The sequence below is a fragment of the Artemia sp. Qi Xiang Cuo genome, chromosome 5 (assembly GCF_049724085.1).
Source record: "Artemia sp. Qi Xiang Cuo chromosome 5, ASM4972408v1, whole genome shotgun sequence".
Classification (NCBI taxonomy): Eukaryota; Metazoa; Arthropoda; class Branchiopoda; order Anostraca; family Artemiidae; genus Artemia; species Artemia sp. Qi Xiang Cuo.
Window position 1 is genome coordinate 59,394,126 of NC_142798.1, and position 25,574 is coordinate 59,419,699.

Sequence of the window (25,574 nt, forward strand, 5' to 3'; positions counted from 1 at the left end):
TCGAAAGAAAATATAAGAAAACTCTGGCATAATTTTAACGAGTTAGTTGAAAAATTGGTTATAAAAAGAAAATAAAATACAATGGATGGCTTAAACCTCTAGTCTGAAGGACAAACTTCCTTTGTTAACGTTCAATCTTAAAATTTATTTAAATACAGCTATTTAATAAAAAGTACAATTCAGATCCAGAAATACAGAAAGAAAGTTCGTGAACCAGATAAATTAAAAGCATATCTAGATAGGAAAATACACAAAGTTTATTCTAACATGAGCACTATATCAATGGCCTAGCAATAATCAAAACTGTATTCGGTGCTAGGTGTATTCTCCCAAGAAATTCCCTTCCCCCGGAAAATCCCCTCCCCTCGGAAAAGTTTTACCACGTATAAAATTGAGCAGCTAAAGAGATACTATGACAAGTAAAAATAACAAAGAAAATAATTCATCAGAAAAGAATAATTAGTTGAATAATAGTTGTTAGAATAATAGTTGTTAGAATAAAAGAATAATAGTTGAAGAATAATTCATCAGAAAAGAAGAAAAGAAGGAACATGCATCATAAGGTTTTTTCGTTTGAAGAAAATTTAAAGGGCTGTTTTTTTAAATTTAATTTAATTAACATGAAGTTTCTTTAAAATTTAATTTAAATAACGTGGAGTCAAACAGAGCAACCTTAAAATTTAAAGAACTCCTTATTCCAGCAAGCAATAATTTAAGTAAAGAAAGTTTTCAGAAGTCATCAAACACTGTTCAAACAGGAAGTATAGGCTATCGTCCAGTTGGCGTACATACCCCTGGCTTGCTCCTATTACCCTCCAAATCCTTGATCTGTCGATTTTGAAATGTTTTCTTTCTTTTTAGAACATCCTGTATTCTAAAATTTAAAATCCTGAGTCGTAATATATTTAAAAACGTAATACAATAATGCAAACAAAGGTATTTATTGTTACTCAACTGAACAAGACTTTGAAAAGCGCAACAAATAAACTCTTTAATAACTAGCAGTAAAATATCAAGTGGCAGGGAAAAAAAAACAATCCGACCTAAAGCTATGATTTGGTAGTATTCCTTCCTTGCTTCGCACTTGAAGGATAAAATTACCAAGCGATATTTACAGATTTAGCACCAACAAACACAAAAGCACCTATTATAGCATATTGCACAAAAGTTGGGATATACTTTAAGTACTGCTTTTCTTTTCTGGCATATATTAGTAAGTACAGTAGATAAAGCCCTCTTTAGTAATTAGAAATTGAAATATAATAATAAGAGTCTGTTACGGGCACTCGAAAACTTTAAAAGGCAAGGCTCAAATGCGTGTGGCGTGTGATTTACACATTGGCTTTCCTCCTTTTGCAAGGAAGCTCTGGCCTTCCAAATTCTTCTTGCATACCTAAATATATAAAAAAATTAATTTTCAGATGCGATAAAAAACGAGTAAAAATTGAATAATAAGTAATAAAAACAATAGAAAAATAGAAATTCCCCCAATGTGTTTTTAATATTTCAGATGGTTGCTTTAACAGCATCATATATGAGTAATTTAAATACTGGCCCAAAATTACGTTTGTTCTGCCTGAAGGCAGTAACTTTTACACAACCAAAAACATTCAAGCGATATCATTAAGCGAATTCTAGTTCGTGGAAACTGAAACGTATTATTGAAATTGTATTACGAAAATCTAGTACTTTTGAAAAATTGAGGAATAAGCTTAAACAGCAAGCTTTTACCCATTCCGGCCGGAGAAAATTTTTTTTTTCAATACAAAAAGCAAACCAAATATTACCCCACATGGACAAACTTTTCATAGGCCGAAATAAAATCAGCAAATTCGACTTCTGTTAGAACTCCACAGGTTTAAAACCCATAATTTAGCTGCACGAAGAGCAGCCCTTACGGTCCAATACGTATGGTTATAACGCAGCGTTTAAGAAGAACTGAAATTATTTTTTCTTGGCTAAGTATAATCAAAGCAATGCAGTTAGTCAACAAAATCTTGTTTCCGTCTACAAGTCTTCATACAAAATATTACGTTTGTCTTGACCTTAACTTTTAGGGACACTGAATTTTGTAGCAACCATAATCAGAATAACAGAAAAAAATAAAGTCCGCATCTATAGTGGAAAGACCAACAACGAAATTAGCCAAGTTTTGGCATATGCATTGGTACGAGAAAATCATGAAAATATTATGGAAGAAACAAAAATAGAGAATTTGTATTTAAAAGATTTCTGCATCTGGAAAACTCTTTGAGAATGATCAAAGCCAGCTGAAAACATTGAGTTTTGAAAAAAAAAAATAAATAAAATAAAATAACATATAATAATATTTTATGATCGATCATAGTAAATTATACAATTTTACAGGCTTCCCAGAAGAGCGAAAAGACATCCTTGAATAGCTGCACCTGTAGAAATATATATATATATATATATATATATATATATATATATATATATATATATATATATATATATATATATATATATATATATATATATATATATATATATATATATATATATATATATATATATATATATATATATATATATATAAAGACAAAACAACTTGATTTTTGTTTTATGAAGATTTTTTCTTTCAGACAGCAAAATATTTAAATTGAAAGATAAATCCTTATGGGATGTATTTTTTAATACAAGGAATCCAAATGCATATAGATTAAAAAAGAAATGTAATAGTGAAAGATAAATATCACTTGCATATAAAATGACTAGCTTAGCTAAAGCAATAAAGAATTTAACTAAAGACAGTTTAACAAGACAACATTGCCAACACTAAAAACATATCATCCAGAAACGTTACCAAAAAAACTTTCTAAAGGATAAAAGAATAATGAATTAATCAATAATTAAAGTCTTCTAGCGGTGGGACTTTATATCCTCTTTTCTTGATGTAAAACGTAAATAGTTGAACTCAGGCAAGGCAAGAAATAAGAAATGAGGTTTTAACTTTTCCTTTGACAATTCAAGTTCAAAACTAAAACCCCAACATTGACAGTCATGTTATGAGAGTAAAACCTCCAATGTTTCCTAAACAAAATCTTTACAGTGAAAACCACTTTTTGCACCAGAATGTACTAACACAAATATAAGTTATGCAATAAAACAGTTTATTTACCCATTGAGGTTCATCGTATTTTTGTTCGGCCAGACCATCAGTCTCTGTGAGTTAAGCAAGCAACCAGAGTTAAAACTACAAACTACACGGCTAGGAAAATGGTGTTCATGAACAAGGTGGCAATAGGTACCATGTTCATTTTAAAAATGAAAAACACAAGTATTGCAATTTTAGACCTGTGCGCTTGCGCAATGTCAATTCGAAAGCGCATGCATGGAGGGTAATAGAAACTGTACCAGATGTGCCAAATTCGAACAGAAAGGATCGTGACATGGTCTTTGACGGGATGAAAGTGACCATATGGAATCACTTTCAACAAATCAGAGGCCTTTCCCACTGACGTAAAGTTACTGAAATTCTTTGCTGAGTAAAATCAGAACTTTACGATCCTTCTGGTTTGAATTCGGCATTTCTGGTACGCTTTCTAATACCCGCCATGCATACGCATTCGTATTGACGGTGCGTAAGCGCACAGGTCCAAAATAATTATACTTGGGTGTGACACAAATGAGACTTGTGGACCACGTTCGCCACCCTGATAAAATAAGACAGATTTGTTCAGTTAATTGCAAGCTTCTAAAAAAGGTAAATAACGGACATCTTTTATCTTTTTTGCACCCAAAACTGCATTGCACCCAAAATTGCATTGCACCCAAAACTAAAAAGCAAATATCGCATCTTATTTTGAAGATCTTTCAAAGTGATGAAAATTCTCATATGCACAGTTGCACAGCCTCTGCGCATTTCCACATACGTATTTACTCCAGAGTGGGTAGGAGAAACAGGTTGCTGGTGGAATTAGACTATTTCAAGATCTTTAGAAGAAGAGAAATAAACCCTAATCTTATCCCCTATATACCTAATTGAAGCCATATAATGCAGTTATATACTGTAGTTATTCTCATTTTTTCCTTTATTGGAATCCTTAAACGAAAGCCTTTTTTTTACCAAAATTTTAGAAAACTTAGTTTATGCAGCCTTGTAAATTTGGAACTATGTGAGATGTACCCTTCCATTTTGGGCATGGAATATACCCAAATTTCAAGACACCAGCATTCTTTTAGGAATGATTGAATAAACTCATTGCTACCTGTAAACCAACTGTTGTTTCCTTTTTATGAAGAGCTAAACACATATCGTATGGTACCATTTGATATAAGCAATAGAATTCTTTTATCTACCCTAAAATATATAACTTTTGTTTCCCTGTTTTTTGGTCAAAAATACAGTGGTGTGGCCTATATTTTTTAAGTTATTTCAGTGCTAGGGAATTGTCGAATTGAGGATAACCCATATATATGTCATAGTGAACGACAAAATCAGAGAACAGATCAGTACCCTAAGGTTTATTTTAAGATTTGATCAAATCACTTGGGACAAATGTAAGCTTTTTGATCAAATATTTAGAAAACTGACTAATCACTGATTTGACCATGATAATGCCATATAGTCAACACAGAAAAACAGAAAGTTTAGTTGTAAAATATAATGTGATTCAAAAACTGGTCGTATTTTACTGGCTGAAAGTTTTATACAAAAGAGCCAATCAAGTTCTAAGTTCTTTCTACTGGCTTGATATTTGACATTACAACAACGGGTAAAAGAGGCAATGTTATTAGGATTCCCTTCTGATATAAGCTTAAGGACTAATTTAATTGGATTGCAAAATTAAGTCACAAAAATAAACTAGCACAATTGAAGCATATATTATAATGTTTAAATTTTAAGCATATATATGTTGTTGACGGAATGGGGGGTTATAAACCTTCAAAATTCTCATTTGGCAACATCACTGTGCAGACACAGGTTAATGCTTTTTTATTATCTCTCTTTTTTTCTACATGCTTTAAGTTAGATCTAACGATAGTTACTAGCTATGTTGTCACAATGCACTAAGAAGAAGCAAGCAAGGTCATAATGTGCTTAGGTTATTGGATTTCATGACATCTGTCTATACTATCCTACTGCTTTAACCTGATTATGGAGCCTTGACTGCATGAGATTTGCAAATAGCTTTGCCAGCTTTGGCATAAAAAGGTATCCCTTCCAAATTGCTTGCGCAGACCTAAATTAATAGAAGAAGAAAAACATCTAGAATAATGAGTTTCGTGAAAAACACATAAATGCTTAAGATGGGGGAGGGTAGTCTAAGGATAAAGCCTTTTTTGGCACTTTTATATGATAATAAGACTATTGAAATTATAATAGAAATTTTAAGCATAGCCTTGGGGGACGATCGCGGCGTGCTTACAAAAAGAAAAGAAAAAACGCAACAAAAATTTGTTTACATACATTTTTGGCACCTTTTTACGAGTTAGACAAAATTTCGGGGAGAGTTCAAACCCTGGAATTCAGTACCCCCTGGATATGGCTTTGGAACTGAGATAGCATATTCTTGAACTCCAGATCCAGTCCCCCCCTCTCCCCATTCAAGTTTAAAACCTGGGAGCAACCAGTCGAAGGACAATTAAAAAGAATGAACTACAAATAGATAATCAGACAAAAACGAGCAAGGATAGTGGCAGAAGGAGATAGAATTTGAAGAATAATACAATATCACAAACAATGAATATAGTTAATTGATCTCATTATAATTTGGGTAGTCAATAATACACCCTTAAAAATAATTAGCCTAGTCGTTAGAGGTCAGTATAAATTTGTAAGGATGAAATATAAATAATTCTTATCTCTGGTAAAATAAGATCACCTAATCTATATATACATGTATAACTCAAGTTTGTGCTTTTGTATACGTGTCTACACTGAAAGATAATCAAAACTAACTAAGCTAAAAAATGTAAGAATTATGCAAAATAACCTTGGACCCAATATGATATAAAGATTATACAAAAGGACTATGTAGCCCCCCCCCCCCAAAAAAAAAAAATCTGGAAAAATCGACTTGCAAGGACGGTATGATTACGTCATGAGAGAACCGAAGGCCCCAGCTGCCCAGGATAGCGAGCTCAAGAAGTGCAAATTGCCCGTATTTCTGTCATTTATATTCAGCAGATTTTTTTTTTATATTGTTAGAATAGATAAAGAAAATAAATATCAAAAGCCAAACATTAGTATTATATTACTGACAATGTTTCCCGCTTAGGATACTATGTTCCCAATTTAAACAATAGCCTACAGTGAAACTGATTTTTTTTTTTTTGCTTATTCACTTTTATGCAAATTCAACATATAGAATAAATGTGACTTATAACTATAAATTTCTTTTTCATTAAATTTTATGCGTTCATTTTTCATCTATAATTAAGCAATAAAACCGTAACTCTTCTACTTATTCATTCTTGTGGAAATTCAAGAATTGGAATAGATATAACCTATTAACTAAAGTTTTCCTTTTCATCAAATTTTTATACGTTCATTTATATCAAAATAAATCCTAGACACAAAAAAACAAACTCTTGACCAGGCCAGGTGGCTAAAGGCCAAGGAAAAATGAATCATCGATTCGCTAGGAATATTATCATGTGGCCGAGGTCCAGCGGTAGATATATTCAAAACATTCGTTGGTCATTGACAACGTGAATAAAATAAAGACCGTTTGGAATCACAGAATTACTTTAAATCAAAATTTGATATGAAAACTTATCATTTAATTATAACTTATTTTAGAAAAGAAATAAGTAAATAAAATGTCACAGGTTACAAGTGGAAATTTTGAGGAGGGAATAAAACTTCTGATACCTCTGTAATATTTAATTTTTAGTTCTATTAGTGACGCACCATTGGCTTTACCTAGCCACTTTGAGAAAATGATCAACATAATGTCACAAAGCTTAAAGTCTAGTAGCCCTTAGTCATGCTTTTTTTGGTTTCTTGGTCCCTTAGTTCTTTCCGGTGATTACAAATTAACCTGAGAGTTAATTTATCCTAGGCAAAAGACTAGTTGTAAAGCGACCTCTTTGATGCGTCTGTCACAAAAACTTTATTATTAAGAGAGATTTCTTGAGGACAAAAGATGTCCCTTTACACAAACCCATGGGTGCCCATAAGCCGAATTCCAGGGGGGGGGGGGCAAACCTTGTCTAATTAACACTTTTAATGCTATATAATAGAAATCTCAGAACAAAAATATAAAAATAAGGCAAAATTATTCAGCCAGGGGGGGGCGCCCCTTGCCCCCCCTTATGGGCGCTCATGCACAAACTCCTCACCCTTTATCAATGACCTTAAATGGAACTCCCACATTTCCCACTTATTTAAGTCAGGTTGTTTTCTCCTTAAATCTTTCTCTCTTCTCGAACGGTTCTCCATATCAATCCAAAACCTTAAAATAATTTATTTGTCTTATATAAGGCCCTGTCTGGAATATGCTTGTCCTGTCTGGCACCCAGTGTTGACCAAAGACCAATGTTCTAAAATTTAAAGAATTAAAAAAACAGCCAACAAAGCTATATTGGGGACGGCCATTGCAAAATACGATGAAGGTTTGGCTAGACTTGAATTTGCTATACTGAAATCATGACTTCACATCATCGCCATGGACTTCAGTGAAAAGTGCCCTAGTTTTGATTGTTATCAACGTCTTCTCCTTCCCTTTAAAGAAAATCCTCCCATCCCTTCCTAATACAAGACTCAACGCTCGTAGAGCTCCAAATACCCAACTGGACCTGTATCCCCAAATGCTGACCATGAGGTAAAAAAAACTCTTTTGTCCCCTATTTTGTTTCCCCTTTTAATAATTGTTATAACTTTTGTTTTATTTTTATCCCCTAACATCTGTTTTATTATTGATTCAATTTTTTGTTTTATGTTTATCCCATAACATTTGTTTTGTTATGGTAATTTTGACGTGCTTATGCTAGCTTTTGTGCTATTTTAGCCAATAAACCATATTCTATTCTATTCTATCCCTTTGAATTTTGAAACTGAATGCATCTGATAAGCGAAACTGAAATCCAAAAACACTATATAGGGAAACAATTTAGCTATTTTCCATTTTCCAAGGATTTGTTTTGACAATTCTATTGCAGTTTCGTTTGTCAGAAAATGAGGCTTTACGAAGTTTTCGGTATAGGTTTAACATTTTTTGAATTATGAAGGCGAAGCCACTGAAATGAAACAGTGGATAGAATTAAAAAAAAAAAGACAATGTGGTTCACAAGTCTGTTTCTCAACTATGAGCCTTTTCCCCTTCGTTCCTTGCCCCCAGCGGGGCTCAAATTAAAAAACGGAACCAAACCCAGAAAATAAAACTTTTGTTACCCACAATTTCCATGTAGGGGTGCTAGAGTTTAATCTTCAGAAGAGAGGGGAGCATTTTTTGTACCACCTATGATTCCAAGTAAGAAGGGTTGATAGTAAGAAATTGAAAGCAAGATCCAAACCTTGAAGGGAGAACAAAACATAGAAGAAAAGGCCTAGAGCTAAGAAAATATAATTTTTCAGTTTGAAAATGAAATGAATTATCTAATTTTACAATATTTGTTTAGAAAAGCCCAATTTTTTCGTTTCAAAGGGTATTTCAAAAGAAAAAATGAAATGCAAATCAAAATTGAAAATTAAAGCACAGTATCGTGAGACATGTTTTGGCTTTTCTGTGGTTTTAGGGGAAAATAAAATCTTTTGCAGCTTCGAAAATAATAATGAAAATAATTAAAATCTAAAAGCTCAATTAAAATTTAAAAAATTCTCTTACGCTGCAATTGAAGCACTGGCTATGGTAGTTGTTGTTCATAGCCTCGACCCAGCGGTCTCCAGCTTCGATCGGAAACCCGCATCCAAAGCACTTTGTCGTAAAAAGCTCATTCCAATCTTGAAAAGACAAAATACGTTTATATTACCGAAGGAAAAAGCACAAATATGACAATCACTGTTTTCCAGAAGTGGAATTACTTCAAATGATACTTTTTTAAAGAAGGCATTTTTTTAACCATTCCAAAAGCCTGTGAACGGGGGGGGGGGGGGGGTTCAAGTCCCACTCACACTTGAAATCCCATAATTTGTTACTACTTCCCTCACAATTGCCAATATGGTTTTTTTCAGCATTTTGTCAGTTTTTGTTTTATTAAGAAGGAGAATCTGAAATATCAAAACTAATTATAGATTCATCATTTCCGGGGTTTTCAAGGCGAATTGTTTGGGTAATTTTTTTTTATATAGATGTTCCCATGGACACGAGTAGGGGGAAGGGCGATGCCCCTGGGAACAAGAAGCCATTAAACATTGTATACAAATAGGATTATGTGATATATTACCATTTAATCCTGGCAAAAAATCCTGGTAGCACTTGCCCCCTCCCCCTCTCAAAAATTCCTGTAGGCACTTCTGACCTCTTCTCTTCTCATCTTTGTGCTGGTAGGCATGTGAGTGACATCTTTTATGTTATATAGAAAAAAAAATTTGCTATATCATTGCAGAAAAGGGGTGCAATCACTTTCCGGCACCAATATTAAAAGCGCAGTCCAAAATTAATCGTAGGAATCAAGAGGAATTAGAGATTAATTTCTAATCCCCCCCCCCTTCCCCAAACTTCCTTCTATTTTTTTTATGAGAAGGTTCGCAAAGAATTAGGAAAATTGGGCATAGAGGCACACTTTTTTAGGCTTTAATCACACTCCTCCAGCCTACACAAAAATCTACCGGCCATCCTCCATAATAGCTTATGCGCAATTATACACCGTTGTAAATAATTTTATCTAGCTTCAAGTGAATAAACTTAGTAAAATGAACTTTGAAAATAGATGTCTATATTAACCGTTTATTTTGTGTGGATCTTCAGGAACGACTTCGCCATCGGGCAGCATTACTGCCATCTCTGAAACTGGAAATCTTTAACATACAGTTTTTCTATAATTTTACATCAATTATAGATTTTGGACCAACTCAGAAATTTCACTCGATGGCTTTTTGGCACCTTTCTGTTCAAAACTGTCATTTTGCACCACAAAATAGCTGAAAACACTGCTTTGCTGTGGTACATACTTAAAAAGGTCGAAAATTTTAGTACCATTTAGTACATATTTTAGTACAATTGGTTCGATAAGATCAACCCCGAGGAAAAAAAAACAACAAACAATAACTTAAGCGTGAAGAGCAGGTTATTGAGGAGGGGGCAGCCTCGCTAATATACGGATTAATTTCTGTTCGTTCTACTATTGCTCGTTACTTTCAATAGAAAAAAATTGTTTTTTTTTAGAATCATCATGAAAAGCTAATTCTTTTAATGTATATATTGTTATCAAAAATCCTTTTTATAGATTTTGGTTACCATTAGCTCAGGTTGTTGCTTAACTAAAGTTCGTATACGTACTTACAGGTTCACATCAAAACCCGGACTGTTTCATATAATATCATTAAAATGATAAAAAATCCAATTCCATGTAACTCCAATTTCATGTAAACTTACCATGAAGGCAAATTGTACCAAATTATATTAGTCTTTGACTCCTTAATTGCCCACCTTCTGCCAAAAATGATCGTCACTATTTACGCTTGGCGCAGTTTTATTGCTTTTTGGCGCTTCCTTTTAAAATCTGGCTAATCGATTCAACTTCTCATCACTGCATTGTCATTACCTTCTATTGAAATTCAACAGAGCAGAAAACACACTATGCTATGAATAAAATTGTCACTTCTTTAAGTACCACTACCCAGGATAAAGTTAATCGCCAGAATTGTCGCACCTTGTTATTTTTTCTTGTACTGATTTCTATGTAAATTTATTTTATAGTTCTTAATTTCTAGTACTTAGAAGTGATTGGAAAAATCCCGCAAAGCGATCATTTTGCCAACTAAAAGCTAGCAAACCTGAATCTTTGGCTAGGGACCGATAACAGCATTTGAGCTACTGCAAGGCACTTAATTTTCGTATAAGCAATGTTCACAGAAAAGGGAAGGATTAAAATCTTAAAAATTATTACTGGAAAAAAAAACTCGATCAAAAGGGTTCTAACTAACTTACCCTTCAAGAAGCGAGCTCGAGTTCAAGGCACTTGAAAGACACACACAAAAACACACTTAATATAAACGCGTTACGTCTTCGAGGGATGCAGGGCTAAGCAACGAAGCAGGGCTAAGCAGGGCTATACGAGCGAAGGAGCAGTATTCAATTGCTCTGTTTCTAGCGGAAATCCCAATTCAAGGGGTTTTTCCTGTCTCTTCACACGCTACAAAAGTTATGATGAGCAAATGGGGCGTTTCTCCCCAATAGGATGTAAGCTTTTCTACTTTTCTTTTTTTCTCTCTCTCTTGTGATGAAAATTCTTGTTTCAGTGAAAGAGCTTCGCCAGCTATTTTGGCTAGTGAAGAGCCCGCTTGGTGAAATTTACCTGCTTTGCAAGCCGAGATATAAGCCGAATAATGCCGGATAGAAAGAAGAAAAATGACCGAGTCTGAGGGACTTTATCAGCAGCAAGTTCAGTCTTTTTCGTGTGATGGGTTCTAAGAATGTACTAAAGACGAAGAAGATGACTCTCGATGCTCAAACTCAAGAGCCACCAAAGTCAATTGAGTACTTGAGGTGCCGGATGACAAACGAAGTGGCTTTGTTAAACTAGTTCCATTGGTACGAATATCATGGTTGCAGCCGTAGCTACAACCTAAATATAATCCAACTAAGCAATAATTAATTTATAATTACGAGAAGAAACTTTTAAGAATTTTGAGGAAGAGCTCAAAAAATTAAAATGATGCCCAAACGAAATACAAAGTATACGATTGAAATCGTCGTTTTCAAAACCCCTTTACTAGAGATTTAAAGCACCCCCCCCCCCCAAATTTTAACAACACGGAAAATCATGTTTTTGCATGTGTAGCACTAACGAGTGCTACCATAGCATAATAGTAATGAGACTCTCGCTTAGAGGCAGAGTATTTAAGTTCATCCTATTTCTATGTCCTTCAGGACGGGGTTCGAATCCTGGTGTTGCAAATCCTTTAGCTTAGGAAGGGGGGGGGGTCAATGGCGTGACTCTGCAACTTCAGCCCCCGCGAGTCTGATAAGCTTACCGTTGAACAAATTCCCACGTAACACCTGAGATTCAGATTCCAAGTGAGGAGGATAAAACGTCTAGCCCTGATGCAAATTCAGGTTCAAATTAAAGCACTGACAAGGCCCCTTTTTAAAAATATTTAATTTTTAATTAAAAATATTTAATTTTTAATTTCTAAGCTAAACACATCTTCAGGCTCCATATCTTATTATTAGCTCAATTTAATTTTAATCAATTGGAGGATACACTCTGTCATTAGAAACACACTTCTTGGGACACGAAACTTCTCCAAATTTGTCCACGCGAAAAAAAGTTTGTTGGAACATTCTAGAAGCACTTGGAGCTAAGGTCCAGAAACACACACGAGAAAACAAATACGTTGTATAATAAAACATATCTTTTTCCTAACCTGCATTAAGCAGGATCCTGCTTATATCGTGAATGGTGAATCTGTCCAAATAATTAGAGATCCTTTTTTATTTTTTTTGTTTGGGGTTTAGAGCTCTGGAAAGTGACCCCCCCCCCCTCTACCAATAAAGGTGTCTGTTAATGAAGTTCACATGTAGCATTTGAACAAGAAATGAATTGCTTCACGTAGTACTTACAATTTTAATTAAGTGCAGGTAATACAGATAAAACTGAAGTACTACTAAGTATATTTTCGTTGCGGTACTTACTACTTTTTTAAATTAAAAAAAAAACACACACACAACATGCTTTTTCACCTAAATTAAAGGGCGACGAATCTTTGCACTAAAGTTTGACCAGAAGTGCTTAGAATATGCAGCGGTTTCCGTGCTTCAGTTCCAAAATATTTCCTTATAATAATAAACAGACAATTTCAAAATAAAATAAAACATTTTCCCAAGGGTCAAAAAATGTTGCCATCTACTGTTAGTCATTTCCTGTCAGTTGCTTCTTCCTTAGTAGAGATATTAGTAAACTAGTTCCGGCAAAAATTGAGCCAAGACATATAAATTCTTTTAACGATGATCAATAGTTCTTGATCAGCTGATAAAAGTGTTTGCAAGCAGTTGTTCGTAAAAAAGAAAAATTTATGAGATGCATTATTTCCAAAATTTTGAGGAGTTGATTTCATTGTTGAGGTGTATTTTAGAAAAAAACGAAAGAAAAAGAACCCAGATAATAACTCAGTGTAAAATAAAACAACTGCTTCGGTTTAGAAGCGAGTTCCTGTCTTGAGTGCAAAAACAAGCTAGTGCACAAGACCAAAGCCCTAAGTCGGAGTCGAACATGTAATTAGTCCTCTTCTATTGCCAAATTTTTAGTAAAAAGGTATCCAGGTAGCACCATGTTTGAAGCGGAATCCAGCAAGCATTTTGGTGTGTATTGTTGGAGGTATAATGTGGATTCGTGGCGGCTCCAATATATCCCACCGATTTTTTAGAAGATGTGGGGGCGTGTTGCACCAGAGTTATGCAAGGATTTTCAAGCTGCGTGTTCGAAGAAGCAAAGTTGGGCAGTGGTCCCTACAACCTTCCCCACTCCAACCACCAGCCTTTTAGCACTAATGTAGGTATGTTGCACATTGTTTCATGCAAATCACGCAAAGATACTCAATCTGCATGATTAGAGAAGCAAAGTGGCCCGTGGTCTCTGCGACAGAACCCAACAAGTCCAACATCAACTTGTTTGAACAAAAGATAGGCTTGTTGCACCTTGCTTGAAGCGGGACACCACAAGGATTTTCTGTCTGAATTCAAAGAGCCGTAACGTGGGCCCAGTGGCACTCCAACAACTCGTATGCCTCCCGTCACCCAAATAGATCTTTTACACCTGGGTTAACCAGAATAACTCAAAGATTTTCATTATGTATGGTCAGAAAATCAAAGTGGGCCGGTAGTCCCTGCAACAGCTCTCCCCCTACCCCTTCCCATGGTGAACTCTTTGGCACAAACATAAGCTTGTTACACCTTGCGCGAAGGGGAATCACAAAAGAGGTGAAGAAAAAAGATTAATATTGAAAATATTAGTGAAAAATATTGCTAGAATAATTCCTTTTTAAAAAGTAGCAAAAATTTTGGGATATAAACCTTAGTGATTTTATATGCTGTCAAGAAAACATTTCTTGGCATAACAGGAAGTAACAACTGGTGAAAAGACAAGGAATCCACCAATTTCATGCTTATATACGCTTTTGGAATTTAGTTTTTTTTTCTGTAAATGTACCACACAATTTCCAATTAGAATGGAAAAATCCAAACAGCTGTAAAAACTTATACAAATCAAATCTCTTGACAATCAACAATGGTACTAGTTCATGAAAAACAGTTTAAGTGAAATAAAAGGTGTCGGCAATTATTCAGGTGAAGCACAAATAAAATTGATTTTAGTTCAGACTGGAAAAGTGATGTACAAAAAACTTGTTCTAAACATTTAGACATTCCTAGTCAACAGAAAATCTCTTCGAAATCTGTCCATTTGTCGCCCATCTAATAAAATCAGAAATATACATATTATAGTCTTTTTGCTTGACAAATTACGATTCAAAGCACTTTTTGCTCCTACAATGATACCTGGTACCACAGGCCAATTTAAAACTAACCAGTTGGGTAGAAATTGGGGAGGGAGGGGTACATTATTAGTATGATTGCATTTAAATGATGGGGGGAGCTAATGGAAATAGAAGTGGAATTTTCAGCAGTGAAGTGGCATACATAGGCTATATAATGGGTGTCCAAAAGGGGAGAGGTAAGGGGAGGGGGGTAATCCCCCCACCGAAAGGGCCAAATCGAAAGCACAAGATGCTGCATTATTCAGAAAAAATATGACATCTACAGGTTTCTGATGAACAAAAGCGTTTTTATAAAAGTTTGTCTTCAATAGTCTAAATTATGTGAATAAAAGGATAAGTATAACTGAAACGCTAATGGGTGAGTAAGTAAAGAATCAGGACTCAAGATCCCAGAGCAGAAGACTCGACTCCTGAAGTTTTGACGGTCAACATCCACAGTCAAAAGTGGATAAACCTGAGTTCATGATAAAAAATGCCCCGCCAATATCTAGTAGAACTCAATGGAAAAATGTTGATGCATCATACCGCTAACAGTAAAAAAAATTTTTTTAAACATTTTTTTTAGAAAACCAAATTTTATGAGGTAACAATTTAATCCCGAACCTACTACCTGCAAAAAAAGAGGAAAACAAAGAAGAATAAAATATAACCTTAATCAGTCCCAGAGACGGAGTATTTTTAATATTTTGTCGAAAACTACAAGTGGGAAATGGCTCAAAACCTCGAAAGTAGAGCTATATAACATTGTATCAACCGTATAAAAAAAACTAAAATATCTAAGCCCGGAAATCTTAAATCGCGTAGCTTCCTTTTGTCTGAATATATAATTTCAAAACGTGTGGGATGAAACCTACAAATTTTTTAAATCGTTTTAGCCCTTAACAACATTTGAAGGACAACAAAACAACAAAAAAAACACAAAAAGTGAAAAATCCTTGAAGTTGGGGGGGGGGGGAAGATAAGAAAATAAAGTTTTTTTATACAATCTTATACCCTACACACCACAAACGTTCTTATTACCCCCCCCCCAAAGAGAAATAAATATCGGTATTTCTTATCCCTTGTCAAGTGTTGAAAAGGAAAGTGTTACTAAAAATCCCTGGTTTAGTAGACGACTGAGTAATACTTTAAGTCAATTATTAAGTACATAATTGAAATGATTCTATTTCAATTCAATTTACTCGAAAAAAATAAGGATTAAAATGTATAAGAATTGCCTAGTCAATTAAACTTATCTATTCTGCTAAAATAATAAAGAAATTCCGGTATAAAAGGAACAAAGTAGATAAAGATTTGATATTGACAAAAATAAAGATACTGCTTGCGTAATAATTTATCAGAGTAAGGTGGCAAGGCTTGAAACTCTAGTCAAAACAAGAAAGAAGGACCTCCAAGCCCCATCTCGCTAACTTGATTCTTTTGATCAACGAATTTGATTCTTTTGTGTAGATCTTAATGGAGGAACAAAAATCATTTCAATAAAAACAATAAAAAATGTGCAATCACTCATTAGAAATTGAATGAAATTAGTTTCTTCGCTTTAAACTTTAATGATGAACATTTCGAAATGTCTGAATATGACATATCTTACTAATTCAAAAAAAGTAGTTCCATGCAAATGAATAAGATACTGTTAGAAAAGACTGACTTAATTAATCGAAGAGATAAATTATCTTTCCGGTTTAATTATAATGTCTTTCGATGTTGTCCGAGGTGTGATTAAAAAATGTCTTAAATCAGGGCCACCAATATGAGAACTCCGTCTCTGTTTTTGCCGACACTTGGACCAGAATCAAAGCTTATCATGCCCCAAAGTTTGAAGTTGACCATTCGTATATCTGATGAGTCAACTAAGATTAGAAATTTAAGCATAGTTTATTATGGTCTGTTACTACCAGGCCTACCACTCCGTAGGACTTTTCCAAGATCTTTGAATTTCAGTCCCGAGCTTGGGATCGTGGAAGAAATATAGGCCTATATTTTCAACATTACCCTCAAAATCATATTAATTATGTATATTACCATTATTTAATAACTTGAGAATATTCAGACTTTGGGATGTCCGAGAAATGAATCTGGGGCAATTGTAAACTTTTCGGTCGTAGTTTGTTTCCAGATTTTGTGGGCTCCAAAATAATAAAAGTGAATATTTTCAGGCACTCTGGGAGAAGGTCTTAACCTTGATGCCGCTCCCCTGCCTCTCCCCCTCAAAGTGTGTATCAGGTTTTTTTTTTGTTTTTTTTTGTCTTTAATGAATCCAACTTAATGGTGAATATTGTCAGGAGACGAAAGAAGAAACTTCTGAATGTAGGTTTAACAAAAATAATAATTTTCATTATTATTTTATATACACTTTCTAGAACCTCTACGAATAAAAAATATTTTCATAATTTACACTTTCTAGAAGCTCTACGAATAAAAAAAAAACTTGTTTTGTTTTAAACATCCTGCGGGATCTTAAATTATTATCTTCGTTGTTACATGTATTGATTGGATATCGAAGAAAGTTTTGCTGGGACATTCATTAATCTAATCCGGTATCTGAATTCGTCAAGGAAGATAGAGAAATGACAATTAGATGTAATCTAAACAATCAAACAAGTTGCTATTGTACTCTAAAATTTTACATATTATTTGCATAAACCTTACCCCCAAGATTGTCACCAAAACGGAACCAAAAGGGGTTAGTTAAAACGAACTACATTAAAAAACTCAACTAATGGTCTTTTAAAACTCAATACTGTTTGGCAAGTTTTTCGAGACCATAAAATGGTATTCAATACCTTTAAAAATCGAACAAAGCAGCCTTTTATAATTTTTAATGGCTCTTTCATACTACGCCGTAAAACTTTCCACACTAGCATAAGTAGACTTTACGTTTAGTTATGTAACTTTATGAAACTAATTCTGTCTGTAACGTAGACAGTGCCAAATATACTCCAGCTCTACATGGAATTCTACGTTATGTAATTAACGTTACGCTACGGAAAGATAGCAGCAATAAAATGGAGTTTCTGGTTGAGCAATTGGAAAATTTTGCAAATAAATTAATATACTTTTCCTTGAAAGCCTTTCACGCTTAATCAGAGCTTGAATCTTCATCTTCATTCCACATTTTTAATTTTTGCAAGGGTGGATCCAGGATTTTTTTCGGGGGGGGGGGTACTAATTTTTGACTCGGTTTTCGACTAATTTTAATGATTTTTACCTAGGTTTTACTAATTTTCGACTCGGTCAAATTTTTTTTTGGGAGGGGGGTTCAAACCGGGTAACCCCCCCCCCCTGGATACGGCCTTAAATTTTTGAATAGTTTACTTTACGGTCAACCGGATACTTTTAACGATGATCTTGATGGTTTTATAGATTTCTACGCTTAATTTTATTGTCACAGAATTAGTAAAGTTTGATGTTGTAAAGAATTGAGACAGAAAATGGAATACAGAATAGGGAGAATAGGGAGATGTCAGATTCTCCCTATTTGGTGTCCACTTACTCCATTCTTGCATTATGGAAATTCTATTCTAAAGCTTAGCCTCACTCCATGCCAACTGCGAAATCTCGTAGTAAAATTTTTCACAATCTAGTGTCTATTCTATTTTCATATCCATACTGTCAAGTTTTTACATTAAGTATCTGGGTATTTATACCTAATATACACATATATTAAGTTATATATAAAGCATACATAAATTATGATGATAAATAGATATTTTTGTTATTATATATTCTTTGAGACCCCAAGACACATAAGGAGTAGCAAATATGTTGTAAGGGTAAAGAAAAGGTATTAGTCTTCGAAGTCCATATTGGCGGCGCTGATCTTCGTCTGCTGACCCTTTGGTCGGGAAATGCAATGAAAGTCAAGGGCCAGCCATCCAGAGCTTTTGCTCGCCCCTCCTGTTTACTTTCCTCAGATTTATCCAGGTACCCATTTAGAGCTGGGTCAACTATGACTGAGTTCACAGATACACGCAAATGACCCTCGTCCCTGACCAAACAATCACCGATACTAGGACTCAAACCTGGTCCTGAAGGATGTAGGATTGCAAGTTTATCTATTCTTTCAATAGTATTCTTTGATGTTTTTAACTCTTTAAAATACATTTTTTTTGTACATTACATATCAAAGTCTATGGATATTTTAGTAATAAATATATATACTTAATTGTGCACACCGTATATAGTCTATTACAGATCTTATATAACTTTTTTATATTTATCATCGTTTATTGAATAGAGAACGTTTCTTACAAAAATGATTTATTTTTTCTTCTCATGATTGTCAAAAAAAAAATTAGTAAAAAAAATCACGCACTAATTTGCAAAATATATTATCTCATATTTGCATAAAAGTTGTGGATTATTGATTAAGTGGAAATTGCGCACTAAAGTCTTGATTGAAGTTTTAATCCCCTTTTGTCGTCATAGTCACGCTTGTCACTTTTTTTCTAACATTATACTAGCCCAAAGCGCAAAATTCATATGGCCAATTAACCTGAGTGGGTGAATTTTGCGACTCTTTCTAACTGAGGTCATTCTGATTGGTTAACCAATTTAGTGAGCTTCTATAAGCCATTGGTTAATTTGCCTTTTTACTTGCTCAATTTCCAGAGACTATCCCAACAAGGCAAGATAGGTCACAGTTATTGATTTCGAACTATCTGCTTGTAATATTATGTAAAAAAAAAAACGAAATATTTCAAATCAGAGCATTGAAGTCGATAATGACGACTTTTGTTTAACGTTAAATGAGTAGGTAATACCAAGCATTTTATCCACACGTTTCATATTGCTTCTATGAGGCCTTGAGGGGTGGTGTTTAAGTCTATTCCTAAGATTTATTCTCTGCAAAAATGTAACATGGAAAGCTTAAAAAAATAGAAGCAAAAATTGAACATGAAAAGCTTAATTTTTTTAATCTAGAATGTATTTTCAACCTAAAAAGGCAAGGTTTTTATTGAAAACTAAGCTTTTAGGAGCAATTATTTATAAGCATATGTAATAGGCCTAAAATATCACATGAGAAATGTTAGATAAGATTTCTCAATGTCTTGAGCAGAATTTAGTGGAACTAAATTAATTTAGCAGAAATGAATTGAATTGCCCTCTATTTGAATAAAACAAAATTGCATCCGACCTAAGACGAAAAGTAGAAATAAACATATTTTTTATCAATACAGAACTTAAGGTTCAAATTGATTCAATTTGGGCACAAAAGTTTCAAAAGATCGTACATGATTGTTTTTCAAAAAGGGGAGATAGGAATGCTCATATATTAGAGTGGCAACTCTGGAAACGGGGCTAATCTTGGCCAATAAAAGAAAAATGAAAAGAAAAGGAGACTTGTATTGAATATATAAGAAATTAAATATGAAGAATTGTAAAAATATTGAGATTTTGCCAGGGGCAGACGCCGGGGAGAAATTTAAAAACATTGAAACAATCAAAATAATTAGCTATTCTAGCGAAATTTAAAGTTTTTGTCTAACAAGTATTCATGGAAATGAAAAAAAACATTCTAGTTGTGTAATATGGAGCCTAAAAATTTATAAATGAGGCCCATCAAGTAATACGAAACTAATCGAAATTACTAATTGTTTGATATGTTTTCATGTATACATTTATATATAGTATATAGTTATTGTTAGTAATTAGGGTGTGGCCAAAGACAAGTCTTTTTCTCCTTCGGTGGCCAGCACACCCAAGTCTTCGTTTTTTTGCCTTGAATGTACTTATATGTATTTATTTATTCAAGGAAAATTTAAAACCGTTTAACAAGGAAAAGTTTGCTACGTATTGCAAGCACTCATATGGTAAAGAACAAAGAAAGGATAGTTAGCTAGTTTATCTGAGACATAATAACAAGCGCATCTCATCGAAATTAATGTATGCAGTACAATATATAAAGATGTTAAAGTATGTGTAGACAAGTAGACAGTAAATCAGGTTCAGGTTTTCAGGTTCAGGTTCATACATTTTTATTAACAAAAAAACAACTCAATGTGACAAAAAGTCGCACTAAAGCAAGAAGATGCTTGAAAAAGCGACCGGTTGGATCGCTGTAAATGAGACTGTAAAGTAGACTGTAGACTATAAATGAGGCTGTAATGTAGACTGTAAATAGTAAACACTGTAAAACGTTACTAAAACGTTTCTTAACAGTTAAAATACCCGGGTTTTTAACATACAACTTTCATGGTTAGAAAGGCCGAGTAATCCATCAATAGACTTAAGAAAAGGAAGTGCCACAAGGATATAAGGTTAGGAATTCGGAGTTTTAATCAGACAGCCATTTCCACGGTGAAAAAGCTGACGGAAAAAAACACACAAAGAACTGAGACATGTCTTTAATGGTGAATTTAGATACATAGATTAAAGGGTAGTCACAAAAGTCCAGCCCCCAAAAATTATAATACTGGAAAATTGTAAGCCCTACCTAGGTTTCTTTGTATCATGTCTCCTGTCTACTTTGGATCCGTTTCTCCTCCAAATCTTGACCTTTTATGATTCCCACATAATTTGCATATCTTCGACTTGTTATTGGAAGTAAATCTAATTTTACACAACAAGACCCCCCCCCCTTTTAGACCCCTTTAGAAAATATTTGCAGGCCTGCACCCCCCCCCCTCCACCCCCAGTCAAAACAGTATCTGCAAGCACCCTTGGAGGCAGATGCGTTTTCGATTGCAGAAATTATCTGTAATGCGCTTGGATGATTTAGCGCAGCCCTACCATTTTTTTTTTTTTTAAACTTGTGATCTTGTGAACTTGTGTTAATTTGAATGGTTTTCTTTAACAAAGAAATAGCTAGTGCGAGAATAAAAACAGAATGGATTCTAGAGTTTAACTAAATTTGGAGCTAACATAGTCAGCTAGAATCTTATATATGAGAAAAAACGTTAAAGGTAATATTTACCAGGCGAAGAAACTATTTTTACAAGAAGAGAGATAATTTTTCCCAGAACATCTGAACTGACCATAACCCTTAGCACAGTAATTGAGCTATATATGGTATCTTTTGAACTGATTCTAAGATCACATCAGTTACGTTTTGATGCACAGTAAATTCTAAAATATGAATACTCGAGAGATTTCGAGGAGGGAAGAGTACAGGCAGTATTCGACCTCTGTTTAGGCGCTAATAAAAAAAAGGAACGAAGAAAGCAGAAAATGTATCTAACCCAGTCACTTCTCAAGAAAAAAAAATAATAGGAATCCTAATGGATAATCTTCTTTAAAAAATATCTTTCCTTTCATATTTTGGAGCCAATATGCAATTATACGTATAAGTGCATTTTAGCGTTTTTTGTATGTTTTTTAATTAGGTATGCACTTTACACAAATTTTAAGCTATTTATTACTTACCAGCTTCACAGTACGGAAGTCCATCTTCCAGGTAAAAGCGACTGTTACCAAAAAGTCTTCCACAATAAGCACATGCAAAACATTCGGGATGGAATTGTTTTCCAATCGCTTTCAAGCAATCCTGAAAGACAGTTAGAATAGAAGAAAATGTTTTATTGACAAGAGAAAGAGATAAAATAAAAGAAAAACAGGGCTGCAGAAATTCCGATAGGCATAAAAAGCGTAGCTAGTGTACGAAGAAACGCTATAAATTAACACAAAAATAGAGAAATGTACACAGGTACACTAAAATAAAATCTTGAACTTGCTAAATTATGAGGAATAAAAATAAAGCAGAAAGAAGGAGAGGGGGATGGATAAAGAGAGAAAGGGAGAAAAGGAGAGAAAATATAAAAGCGGGACGGCTTGAATTTACTTTTAAAATGGGAAAGATTATTTTAAACTTTTGTGATTTTAGATTGATATAAATATCAAATAGCTATGATAATATTTTATTCATCCAAATGTTAAAAACAACATTATTCTGCAAGCATTAAGAGCGTCTTTTCACAAAAATGTAGAGGATGGGCAAGGCTTTTTTTCCTTTTTTTTTAATTTTCCAATTTGGTTTCAAATATTTGTTTTCTTTCAAATATCATTTAGTTCATCCGTATGTTTTTTGTTTCAAGTTTCTTCCGAAACTAAAACGTTTAAATTTGAATATGTGTATAGCGTTGTTTTTGCCCGAAAAGAGGGTTTAGTTTAATCCAAGTACTATAAAGTTAAAACGATAATATTACTCAACAGGAATTGCAGAGCTCAGCAAAAAAAAATCACTTGTACAGATTGAATCAACACAAGTCATCACTGCAAGTATCTTGACCTACGACAACAAGAGCAATCACTTCTTGAAGATTAAAACGTGCCTGTACATAAGCAGAACCTAATGAAGGGACTAAAACGTTGAAACATAATGTATATGTTGCCAAGTTATTTACAAAAAAAAAAATAATTTCAGTTATATCTAGCTTCCGTCAGAAAGTGGTAATCCCAACATAATTAATTATTTTACAGGACTTCAAAGTGACGTAAATTGGCTGATGCAGCATTATGAAGGCTAAGGGGTCATACACTGGTTATTACAGATGTGCACAAGACTACACAAAGGATGAGGGTTTTCAGGTTTCCCCCCTCCAGCGTCAGGTTGCGAAAAATAACCTACCGACACACACTGTTTGCTTGTTTAATTGCATGTGAATCTAAAAATACTTTTCCCCTGGCTGAATTTCACCCCTAAAAATAATTTATTCATTATTCCTAAATCAAAATCATGCGTACGGGCCATGGTACACACGACTTAGCCCAGTTCCCATGTAACTCAACCCCGTTCAGACAGAGCTAAGGGTTTGCCGCTCAGAGCAAGGCCGTACCCAGGATTTTTTTTCGGAGGGGGTTTTACTCAAAGATATTTCGGGGGGGGGGGGGTACACAAATAAAACTCAAAAAACGCATACAAAATTTGTTTATATCCATTTTTGTTACGGTTTTACGAGTCAGAAAACATTTCGGGGGGGGGGGGGTCAAACCCCCTAACCACACCTCTGGGTACGGCCTTGGCTCAGAGTATAACAATATTCAAAGATTCACTTGCAAGGTTCACTTGAGTCGGATGGAGTTCGTCCGGAATGAGGCAGACTATGTCTGCTGACCACGTGCCTCTAGATATGGGGTTCCCCCTAACTAAACGCTCCATGTTAATGGGCAGCCTCAACCTGATGAGGTGGGTGGAGTCCACCCCAGGGACTCTCAGTATCTAGGCAAGTCCTAGCTCTAATTAGATCCCAGGCCTAGGGTCGGTTGGGCTTGCAGCCATCCACCCGAAAATTTTACTGCAACAAAAAACGATGATACTGCCTCGGACGACCTATCCCTCTTTTACCTTCCATGACCCCAGCATGTCCCTGGACCGATTTTAGACCATCGAATGAACCTTCTTGATCAAGGCGGAATACGCCTCGTCACCTGGAACGTACTCACACTCAAATTTCCTAGAGATAAATCAATGCTTTCCTTCGAGCTAAAACGCTTCAATGTAGCTGGTGTTGGGCTTACGGAAACCTGGCTTGTCGGAGGAGAGTCCGAGGATATTACTGAAGTATATCACCTGATCTGGTCTGGTGACCCAAAAAGGCCTCGTGCTGAACGCCAGAGCCAAGGCCAACGCCTTCTCTCCTATAAACAAATGTCAGATAGAATACTGATGGCTCAGCTCCAGCACAAGCATGGAAAGTGGATAATTATTCTATGCTATGCTCCCACCAATCCGAGTCCTGCGGAAGTGAAGGATCAGTTCTACGCAGAGCTCTCAGCGACCCTGTCTAGAGTACCTCCCCACGACATTGTCACTCTACTGGGAGACCTTAACGTGACGGTAAATGACAGGGAGGGCGTGTGGAGAAATGTTCGGCCCTGTGACTCCGGATCCTCTGAATGACAACGGACAAAGACTCCTCCAGCTCTGCAATGAGCATAATCTGGTCATATCAAACACGCTCTTTCAGAGACGAGATATAAACAAATATACTTGGTATAGTAACTACGGCCAGACAAAGAAGATGATCGATTCTGTTATGATCTCGGGTCGTTGGCGCTCGTCAATAACAAATTGCCGGACTTATAGGCCGGGCGAGCTTCGAAACAAAGACCTTAGGATGGTAGTCGCCACGCTGAGGCTACGCCTCAGAGCGCAACGACAAGAAAGACGGCCTCCCAAGTTTGATCTGAGTAGTCTGGCTACATCTGAGATGCAACAGAAGTATGCTCTCGATATCTCTAACCGGTTTAGTAATCTTGAAGATGCTACAAGGACAGGAGACACTTACTCCCTGTACAAACACCTCCGCAAGCTGACGGAAGGGAATACTTCCACCGTGAGCCGTGTTTTGTGTGCTGACGGCAGCATGTTGAATGACGATGCAGACCAACTCTCCGCCTGGAGTAGTCAATTCTCAACGCTTCTGAACGCCGAGGCAGCTGATCATCTTGACCCAGATCTAATTCAAACCTCCATGGCCACAGCCAAGGCTACTTCCGACCTCGTATCGCAACCGTTTATCACCTCTGAGATTAGAAATGTTGTAAAACGTTTAAATAACAATCGAGCCCCTGGTGTCTGTGGTATTTCTGCAGAAATCCTCAAGTACGGGGGTGTAGTGATGATTCTCTGGCTCCAGCTAATCTTCTCAGCTGTATGGACAACGGAAAGCATACCGAACGACTGGCGTGCTGGCACCATATTTCCGCTCTGGAGACGCAAGGGCAGCCGTCAAATCTTGTCCAACTATCGTGGGATCACGCTTCTCTCCGATCCTCGCAAACTCTTCGCTATGTCACTCCTGGACAGGCGCTCCACCTTTTTGCGTAGAAAGAGAAGAGTCCAGCAAGCCGGGTTCATGCCCAGCAGGTGAACGACGGAGCAAATTTTCACTGTGCGCCAATTGATCGAGAAGACGCGAGAGTTCCACCGAAAAGCGTACATCGCATTCGTGGACTTTAAGGTTGCCTTCGATTCTGTTGATCGCCGTTCACTTTGGCTGATACTAAG

At 35.3% G+C, this 25,574-nt stretch overlaps 1 protein-coding gene across 24 annotated transcripts in view; it reads right to left on the minus strand.

Annotated features, from left to right (window-relative positions):
• Window positions 1-925: 925 nt before the first annotated feature.
• Window positions 926-25,574, minus strand: part of Zasp52 (Z band alternatively spliced PDZ-motif protein 52) — a 165,038-nt gene continuing 140,389 nt past the window's right edge. For 23 of the 24 annotated variants that reach the window (XM_089089779.1, XM_089089777.1, XM_089089787.1 and 20 more), the window contains 4 exons: window positions 21,992-22,112; window positions 8,796-8,911; window positions 5,117-5,207; window positions 926-1,393 (listed from right to left, as the gene is read on the minus strand). In XM_089089779.1, the coding sequence (XP_088945905.1) occupies window positions 5,121-5,207; window positions 8,796-8,911; window positions 21,992-22,112 (324 nt within the window). In that variant the 3' untranslated portion in view covers window positions 926-1,393; window positions 5,117-5,120. The remainder of the gene's footprint in view (window positions 1,394-5,116; window positions 5,208-8,795; window positions 8,912-21,991; window positions 22,113-25,574) is intronic. The other variant, XM_089089767.1, reaches the window with a different exon arrangement.